This window comes from Wyeomyia smithii, chromosome 1, assembly GCF_029784165.1.
Source record: "Wyeomyia smithii strain HCP4-BCI-WySm-NY-G18 chromosome 1, ASM2978416v1, whole genome shotgun sequence".
In the NCBI taxonomy this organism is placed as follows: Eukaryota; Metazoa; Arthropoda; class Insecta; order Diptera; family Culicidae; genus Wyeomyia; species Wyeomyia smithii.
This window is the reverse complement of record NC_073694.1, coordinates 57579800-57590238: the sequence shown is the minus strand read 5'-3', so window position 1 is coordinate 57590238 and position 10439 is coordinate 57579800. Positions and strand designations below refer to the sequence as shown.

The 10439-nt window shown below is 37.8% G+C and overlaps 1 protein-coding gene and 1 long non-coding RNA gene across 2 annotated transcripts; both read right to left on the bottom strand.

Annotated features, from left to right (window-relative positions):
- Positions 1-3478: 3478 nt before the first annotated feature.
- On the bottom strand, positions 3479-5007 carry LOC129717037 (uncharacterized). Its single transcript, XR_008726672.1, has 2 exons — positions 4507-5007; positions 3479-4443 (listed from the first exon to the last, which is right to left on the bottom strand). It is a non-coding gene; the product is annotated as an uncharacterized LOC129717037 (long non-coding RNA).
- Positions 5008-9512: 4505 nt separating this feature from the next.
- LOC129716765 (uncharacterized) lies at positions 9513-10439 on the bottom strand. Its single transcript, XM_055666605.1, has one exon. It carries the CDS (start codon positions 10437-10439, stop codon positions 9513-9515), a length of 927 nt encoding a protein of 308 aa, XP_055522580.1.

Below are 10439 nucleotides of genomic sequence, written 5' to 3'. Positions count from 1 at the left end.
TGAGATTAAATAGTCTCCAGAACACGTTTCTTTCCATAACTTCTGAACCACATGTTCAATCTTCATAAAATTCAAAAGTTAAGGGTTTTTAAGGTAGCCCGTTCATTTGAAACTAATTTTAATCAAATCAGATGTGTGGTTTCTGAGATATTGATGTTTCGTGATTTTTACACTTTGATACATAACCTCTAAACTAGAAATCAGATTACAATAAAATTCAATAGGGTCTTATAGGGCAACTAGACCTTCCATTTGCAATGAATTTCATTGAAATCTGTTCGGTCAGACCATCTCTGAGAATAGTGAGTGCGAAAAAAGGTGCACATACACACGTACACACCCACACACAAACATATACACCTATACATGCTTATATGCAGAAAATGCTCGATTCGTCTAACTGAGTCGAGTAGTATATGACATTCGGCCATTTGGATCACTTTTCTACCTTTTAGTTAGCCAGTGATCGTTAGGAGGAAGTCAATATGTTTACTTTCATTATGTGATTTCACATTTTCATGAACAACGGATAAAGTTACGATCCGATTGCGATGAAATTCAATAGCAACCTATGGGGCAACTAGACCTTTCTTTTGACACTAATTTTGTGAAAATCGGTTCAGCCATCTCTGAGAAAAATGAGCGAGTTTAAACAACCTCAGGATAACTTTTCTTTACATAACTTTTGAACCATATGTTCAATCATTACGAAATTCAAAAGTTAAGGGTTCTGGAGACAGCCCGATCATTTGAAACCAATTTTATTAAAATCGGTTGTGTGGTTTCTGAGATATTGTTGTTTCGTGATTTTTACATTTTGATACATAACCTCTAAACTAAAAATCCGATTACAATGAAATTCAATAGCAACCTATAGCGCAACTAGACCTTTCATTTGCAATTAATTTTATGAAAATCGATCCAGCCATCTCTGAGAAAAGTGAGTGAGAAAAAAAAGATGCACATACATACACACACACACACACACACACACACACACACACACACACACACACACACACACACATACATACATACATACATACATACAGAAAATGCTCAGTTCGTCGAAAGGGGTCGAGTGGTATATGACATTCGGTCATTGGGACCACTTTTATACCTTTGGTTTTTCCAGTGATTGCTATACCTTTCTAGGAGAAAGGCAAAAACTTCACTTTTATTCAATTCTGTTTGCTCTAAACATATGTTTTGTAATAACTATATATCTCTTAATACGGCTACGAAAAAAAGCTTTTATAGAACCATCAATTTTTTTATTGTGGTTTTAAAAAAGAGCATGATATAGCTACTAATCTGCAATATAGTTGCCGCATGACTATAACTTTCAAAATTAAACTAAATAGATTTCTCTGTTAAATCGCTCAATAATATATATTTCAAGTACATTCATATTTAGTTTCAAAATGAATAACAATAAGTGGAGGAAAATAAAAAGTAGTGGTTATTTCAAGCGGAAAGTGAAGCAGAATTTTCTTAAAATTCTCAACTCTGACACATTGAACAAGCCGTCAACGATGAAGCAGCCAAATGGCCAAGTTGGCGATAATAGTTCAATCAGACAGAGAACCTACGAATTACAAGGAAGCAAAATCATATCCGGTTCAAATGAAAGTGTTAACAAATGAAATTCCACCCGAAAGTTCGGAATACGAGGAGACATTTAGTGGTTTATTAATTAACGATAAAGAACTCGAAGATAATTCCGAAGACTTGGATGATGCCTTCCTTGAAGATCTACGGTTGCTAACTGATCTTCGAACTTGGGCTGTTACCTTCAATATAAAGCAAACCGCACTGAAGGTTCTCCTTAGAATACTGATCTGTCGTCTTTCTGATGTTCTTCCGAAAGATCCTCGAACACTTCTGAAAACTCCAAAGGAAGCATCAATTCAACAAATTGGAGGTGGCATGTATTGGCATAACGGATTCAAAACCTGCATTGAACAAATCTTCTCAGAAATTGAATCACCGCTTAGTATTTCCATAAATATAAATATAGATGGACTACCAATCTACAAGAGCTCACGAGATGAATTCTGGCCCATACTATTCAATATACATACAAAGCCTTCCATTCAGCCGATGATTGTGGGCATATACTGCGGAAAGCACAAACCTACAGACATAGTTTCTTATCTCGAACCATTCGTCGAGGAAATGGAAGAAGTTATCAGAAATGGGATTATTGTCAATGATCAAAAAATTACAGTGGAAATTCGTTGTTTCATATGCGATTCACCAGCAAGGGCATTTGTCAAAGGTATTATTCCGATATAAGTTTAAATAGAATAAAATAACTCAAAAAATTTATATACATAGGTGTGGCAAACTTCCATGCCCAAAATGGATGTTTGAAGTGCACAACTGTTGGCGAATACTCGTACCTATCGCACTGCAACTTTTTTCCTAGAAGCGGGTGTAGGGGACGCACGGATGCAGGATTTCGAGCCAAGACATACGGTTCACATCACAAGACAGATACACCTCTCCTAAGATTGCCAATCGATATGATAGAAGACTTCCCAGTGGGAGACTCTCTTCATCTTCTTGATCTTGGTGTGATGAAAAAGTTATTAGTTGGCTGGCGTGATGGAAATATCGGTACATACAGAACAAAATGGTCATCTAAAATAACATCAGAAGTTTCCAAAAAGCTGCTGCAAATAAGAACTGTAGAGATACACCGATCGATACGAGGTTTAGATTGTTTGGCCCATTGGAAGGGTTCTGAATACAGGACGTTCCTCCATTATATTTCTGCTGAAGCCAGTTTTACCAGCTGAATTCTACGAACTCTTTCTTGTGTTTTTTGTGCTATAACTATTTGCTCTTCAGAAGAATACAAACAGTACTTGGACTTGGCCCATGAACTTTTGATGCACTTTATCGAGCATTTTAAAAAGTTGTATGGGCAGGACTATGTTACCAGCAATATTCATAACCTTAGTCATCTTGAGGATGAAGTTAAAAAGTTTGGTATATTGCAAACCTTCAATGCTTAGGTATCCTTTCGAAAGTAAACTGTATCAAATCAAAAATTTGATCCGCACTGGACGAAACCCATTAGCTCAAATTGCGAGACGGTTGAGTGAGTTCAATCAATTGTCGAAAAATATGCGTTCAAACACTAATATAAGAAACTCGCAACCAGCATTGAGAAAACAAATAAATATGGATAGGGCCGAGTCGTTAGAAAACGACACAAGATATTATGCAAAAATAGAATGGAAGGACTTCTCACTCAGTAATGATCAGGTTAACAAATGGTTCTTGACAAAATCTAACGAAGTAGTTGGTTTCACATGTGTTGCTGCTCAAAATGAATCACTGGAAATAAATGGCAAAGCTTTGAGAGAACTGGAGTGTTTTTTTGAAACACCTATTCGCTCAACCTATCTACACATTCATAGTTCAGACTGTTTGGAAATGTCATCTAAGCGATATACAACCGACGATATTAAATGTAAAATGGTATTGATACCCTATAACGAAGAGGGCGAAGCTGTTTTTATTCCACTACTTCATACTTTGCAATAACATTAAGCTATTGTTTGTCACATTTCAGAAGAAAATAAACTAAACATAAAATGAATGCAGAATTGTAACAAAAATAATGAGAAAATAACATATTAAACATTGTTGCATCAAGCAATTTCATTTGTCTTCGTGTTATCCTTTTGGACAACATATTTAAGGTTTTTTGGCCGGTTCTTATGCTTGGATAAATTTTTAACTCCCAATCTTTGCTTACTGTTTTTTATCACTCTCTTGAAGAATTCTTCACAGTTCACCTCAGTAAAGTCTTTGTCAGCGAGCAAAATCAATTTCAAAAACAAAGCACGGAAGTTCTTGTAGAATTTCAGGGGTACCTTACTGGTACATTCCGATCCCTCTGCGCTATGCGATCTATTTTCATCTGCACCGCGGCTATTTCCGGTCCATGAACATTCTGTTAGAAACTCTCGCGTCATGAAACAATCAATCAGTTTGTAACAGTAATCAACACCATTTGACTTTCCATTTGAACCGCAGATGAAGCTCATGTTTGAAACAATTTCACCAAATATAGCATCGTCTTTCAAATTCTCCTCCGGTTCGGTAAGCTCTGATGCAGTGTTAATAGGCTTTGAAAACACATTAGTGCGCTTAGCAGAGAGGGTAAGCGGACGGTCTATTATTCAAAACAGCTTGTGCAAGGTATTCAATACTGGTTTGCATCGTTGCAATGCACTGTACTATTTTCATTTGTTCGTTACGAATGCTAGTGAGATTTAATAAGATGGTGTCCAAAACATTGTTGGCACGATCATCGTTTCCTGCATCGATTTCCTGTGGGATGATTACAATTGAGTCTCCATTGTCCGCATCTGCTTCTTCAGTCAGCAACAGCACGGTGTCCGGCTCAGGTTCAAATGAAGGGTTCTTAAAATCATATTATTAGCTTAGCTTAACATACATTACATAGAAAATTGAAAAGTTTCTTACCAGATCATTGTCTCTGTAGATTGCTTGCTCCTACTTGTCGTTATCCAGCCGTTCAATTGATCGATTGAAATCTTTCAGTACGCTAACATCTCCTAAGATGTTTGTTTGCTGAAGTCGCGGTCTATTTACTCGAGTAGGGGGAATGAAAACCAAATTTTCGTCTGCTTCTGTGTCCGATGCAGATTCCATTTTTCGTATTTCTTCTTCCGCTGCTTCGCGATCATTGAAGACTCGTTTGTTGACACAATTAATCCGTTCCCAGTTTGTAGCAGGAACAGAATTCTCGTCGTGCAACAGTTTTGCCACGGCACTCTTTTTCGGCCACAACAAAACACCGTTTTGTTCCCATCTCGCGGGCACAACAGTAAAACAGGTTTCGCCTTTTTCGATTGTCTGAACTACCTTGAATGGCATTTTAAACTAATAGCAAGTTAAAACAAACGATAAAATACAGAGAAAAGAAAAGCAACGAACGGATACCAACTTTGTTTTGATATGATTCGGAACTGTCAAACGTTTAAAACCGTGTTGCCATTATATAAACAGTCGTAAAACCAATAGGTAATGGATAAGATTGTTTGGTTTCGTATGAAGCCGTTTGATCTGGATATTGATTTCAAGATGCCACAGTAGGAAAAAACAGTTCTGTTGCAGTATTAGAAAAGTGTAACATGCTTTATTCTACTATGTTAAGAAATACAGCTGCAATTTTGTCGCCATGTTTAAATAATATTTTTCATCTGAACAAAATTGCAATTTTTCTACATTTTCTTGTAAAATATAGTTTCGATTTAAGGAATGGTGGACTTCTACACTTGTTTGCCAGAATTCAGTGAGTCGTAATGGCTTACATAAAGAAGAACAAAAAATTATTTATTCCTGACAATTTTAAAAATTCTTCTTCAATTAGACAATTTTGAAGGCGCATCTCTTTTGAGGCCCTATTAGATCGAAGAACCACCAAAAATTTTAATTCGCCGGCAATGTTAAGCACACCAAACCACAAAAACGATTTCAAAAGTTTCGAATGGAGGAAAGCATTTACCACCTTTATTCAAGTAGCCACCAAAGTGTCAAGCTCTTAATGAGAAAGCGTTTGTTTTGTTTTATTGAATTCATTCATAAAACACTTTTGCTGGCCTTTAGAAAAAACAGTTTTGTTTTAAAATAGTTTTAAAGATGTTGTACAAAGATTGTGAAAAGCACAAAATGAAGTGCAAAAGTTCTTATGAGGGTTTTTATTTAAGGCTCTCACATCGTTCTATAGAGTGGGCCCTCCTGAACTATATGCAGTTTGGAAGTGGCACTAATGGCGCAATTAGTTTTAAATGGGGTTTTGTGATGTTTACCACATTTACTGCTATAAATCTATCTTAAAACTTAAAATGTTATTTGGGAAGGGTGAGGAAAAGTGATCAATTTTCAAGAACAAAGTCTTTTTGGTTCTTTTTGGGGCCCCAAACAACCCTAAATTTACCTGAAGTCGATTGGTTTTGTCTCTGCTTGGCGCATTGCATTTCAAACATGTATGAAAATTTATATGGGAAAACCTACTTTTTTGCATTTACCTTTCTAGAGAGCTCAATAATGCTCTAATAATGCACTACATTATGTTAAAGTATAGTATTTTAGATGCCTAACACCTTTGCAGAGGACACTGGAAAGCTAGAATGTCCCTGAGAAGAGCTATAGCTGTTTAAAGTTGAGTATGTCGATTTAAATGCAGAAAATTTTGTTTTCTGCCAACATTAGCAATGTACCGGCGTCAGTAGGATTCCCATCAGAAGTAACCTGTTATTACGAGTTGGTACACTCAGCTGGATCAAGCAAACGAATTTAGGTCAATATTCTAGGCATAGAAAGAATCTACAACGTGTTTCAGAGGTTATATAGGTACACTGGCAGTGTTATAGAGGTACACTGGCAGTGTTGGCAGAAAAAATGATTTGCAACATAAATTTCGACATACTCAACTTTGAACAGCTCTAGTATTTTTTTAGGACACCCTAGCTCTTAAGTGTCTTCGGCCAAGTTGTTAGGCATAAAAAACCTACCATTTCAAGTCATGAAACCTATGGTTTGAGCCACTTTGAGCCCTTTAGAATGGAAAATGCAAAAAAGTTGGGTTTTCCATACAAATGTCCATATAAATTTGAAATACATTGCGCCAAGCGCAGACAAAACCAATCGACTTCCGATTAATTTAGGATTGTTTGGGGCCCCAAATAGAACAAAAAAAACTTGGTTCTGTTTTTTTTTGCAAATAACGATTCCCCACCCTAATACACATCCTGATCGGCTGCCACTTGATCACACGGTTTTGCATCCTGCATCAGCATTATAATACCGGTTCCCATCTCGTTTGTGGCACCACCGCTCCGGTAATCCTCTGTACCTTTTTTCCTTTCCGGCAAAGTTTCTGGAGCGCAACGATGTCAAAATGGCGGGGCACTAGCTAATCCAGTAGGACCCTGTCGCCACCCGAGACGGACAGCGATCTACAGTTCTATGCACTGAGCCACCAATCATCGTCCTTAATCCGTCTCCTAGGTCGTTCTAGATTGTTCGTAGTTCGTGTTCGTAGTGTTTAACTTTTCGGCAGATGGCCTTACACTGGCTACGGATGCTGAGTCCCGACACGAGGCTGCCGTCGTGGGTGTAGCTGGCGAGACATCTCATTTCAAAGTTGTTTGAACCGCCCCTGGCAAGAGCAGTGGAGTCTGCAGTTCTACGTAATATTCTGGATACAAAAAAGATTCTTCCATTTTTTACTCACTTGTTCTTATCCACTGGAACGCTTTTCTTATCACTAATACTTGATTTTATTTCAGAAAAATTCCCAACAGCTGATTACACTCATTGAATTTGTTCGACAACTTCAGCGAAGTATTTGACCAAAACCCAAATTAATCCACCTAATGGTGAGACCCAGCCTTTCTCATTCGAACTTATTATTTGTTCAAATAGAATTACACAACACTCCCATTTAAAAAAAACACCTTGAAAATTTCTGCTGGATTTAATTTCCACTTTAAATAACGAATTTCTGGTAGCCAACAGCACAACTATAACGAACATTCAAAACCTAACATTCACACACATATGAGCATACATTAACATTTACACATGCAAATACCATGAAATAAATATGTTTCAAATACGTCACGCGAAAAATCCACTGCCGACTTATTCTATTGCTTACCCCTAACTACACACACTGCTGTGCATGCGATGTTAAAGCGACTGAAAGGAATGTCTCATCACACACAGGAGAGTCAGCTGACGCTTATAACTCTTATAGACCTGTGTGATCGAGACCAAAGCCTGGAAAAACATTTATATGGGAAATCCGTAGAAAAGAGGGGAAATCCGTAGAAATCCGTAGAATCTACGGATTTTAACGAAATAGTTCTGGCGACGCTGAGTCTGAGTCATGCCTGCGAGTGCTACACAACAATGGAAGGTGCTCCGTAGGGCTAAATTTTTTCGAAATAATTTCTATCTTTAACAACGGCTTTTACCCGTTAACCATCTACGGATTTTAACGAAATAGTTCTGGCGACGCTGAGTCTGAGTCATGCCTGCGAGTGCTACACAAAAATGGAAGGTGCTCCGTAGGGCTAATTTTTTTCGAAATAATTTCTATCTTTAACAACGGCTTTTACCCGTTAACATTCAAGTCCAATAAAGGCAGACAATGTGTGCAGCCGGGGAAGCGAGAAATAAACGAACTGAAAATATGATACAGAAAAACATACTGCATCCAGACGGGACTTGAACCCGCAGTCTCCCTGACTACTTCACTGGTTGCCGGAATACTTCCTAAAATGGCCAAATTCTGCCTAATCTGGTTATAGTACAACATCAAATTTGTAAAATGTTGAGGCCACATATTTTGATCGTTGCTATAGTTTTAAACAGTCTCCGAGCTACTTATCTTTCCATACCGTTCAAACCTCATGCTCAAACATTATGATGGTTTTAAAGACAAGTTTATTTGGTCCATTAAATCCAACTATGTTCAGATCGGTTGTGTAGTTTCTGTGGTACCTTATTAAGTTTTGTGATTTATACAATTTGATACAAAACGGATAATGTTAAAGTCCTATAACAGTGTAATTAATTAAGATTTTATTGCGCAACTAGATCTTTTATTTGAGACTATTTTAGTGGAAATCGGTTCAATCATTCTGAAAAAATTGAGTGAGCTTAAGCAGTCTTTGGAATATATTTCTTTTCAAAACGTTATTTCTTATATATTTATTTTTGCTTTTATAACGTGATTTGACATGTTTATAAATAACGGACAAAGTAACAAACCGATTACAATGAAATTCAAAAGCAACCTATGGGACAACTAGGCCTTTCATTCGAGACTAATGTGTGAGTTTAAACAGCCTCTGGAAAACATTTCTTTATATAACTTTTGAACTACATGTTTAATCTTTATTAAATTTATAAGTTAAGAGTTCTGAAGATAGCCCGTTCATTTGACATCAGCTTTGTTAATATCGGTTGTGCAGTTTCTGAGATATTGATGTTTCGTGATTTTTACATTTTGATACATAACCTCGAAACCAAAAATCCGATTACAATGAAATTCAATAGCAACCTATGGGGTAACTACACCTTTCATTTGCAATTAATTTCACGAAAATCGGTCCAGCCATCTCTGAGAAAAGTGAGTGAGAAAAGAAAGTTGCACATACACATACATACATACATACAGGAAATGCTCAGCTCGTCGAACTAAGTCGAGTGATATACGACATTCGGCCCTCTGGAGCACCTTCATACCTTTAGTTTTTTCAGTGATTGCTATACCAAAACGAATAAGAAGTACTTGATCGGTATTGATAACAACAGTTTGCAAGAAGCAAATCACTGAAGACGTAGCTTAGCAGGCAAAATTTAGACTTTTCTTGCGACCAGATTTAACCTAAACGCAGAGGTCAGGAACCTATCCCTTCTTGAGACTTTCGGATGCAACTATCTAACACTCACTTCTATCGAAATATAATCTTATAATTGCATACGAGCCAGAGGCTCCCACTAAAGCAGTACACCAACAGAACCGACAGCACCACATTGTCTATCATACAGTAAACGTATGCTACATTGACCAAAACGGCCAACAACACTACCAGGACACCACTGGTAAGACAGAGCGCACTCTTGGTTAGGCACCACTGGCGCGCATTAAACTTGCGCTTAATCACCAAATCCTGGTAAGAACAACTGATAGCGTGCCCAACGCCTATCAGCACACATCCGGATACAGTCCAGAAGCTGGATCGGGTCGAATATACGCAAAAGTAACCGAACGTTTTAAACAGAATACTGAAGATGAGCAGCTTGTCCTGCTGCTTGCGAAATTTAATGTCACACCAGAGTAGCAGCAGCGAGCAGCCTGCCCAAGCGGAAGAAATGATGACAAACGACATCAGCAGCATCTGGCGGGGTTTTCCTCGATAGTAATAGTGGTATGACATAAACCGCGGTAGTAGCGTCAGGAAGAGAATGAAAATGCACAGATCTGTAGACTTCAGCAACAGGCAACTGTAGAATTTCATCTCGGTAAATGCGAACCGAACGGACGTCACTATTTTCGTGTTGAAATGCTGCTTGAGGTATAAACCTCGGTAGAAAGTTGTGATAGATTCCACCAGCTGATGGAATAATGTCCACTGATCCTTCTCGTTGAGTTTGCGAGCGAACACAGAGTTTGCTGTAGCTGCTTCATACGCTGCTATGTTTTCTTCGTCTTCTTTGATGATGATTTCTAAGATTTCCACTCCCTCTGAATTGAAATATTTACCCTCTCGGTTTAGCATGTCTTCATCAAGGTCATCTTCGAGATTGATTGGCATTTGGATCTCCTCCTCCGGCCGACTATAGTTTGCTGGATTTTTCCAGCTCATGTCTTCTTCCAT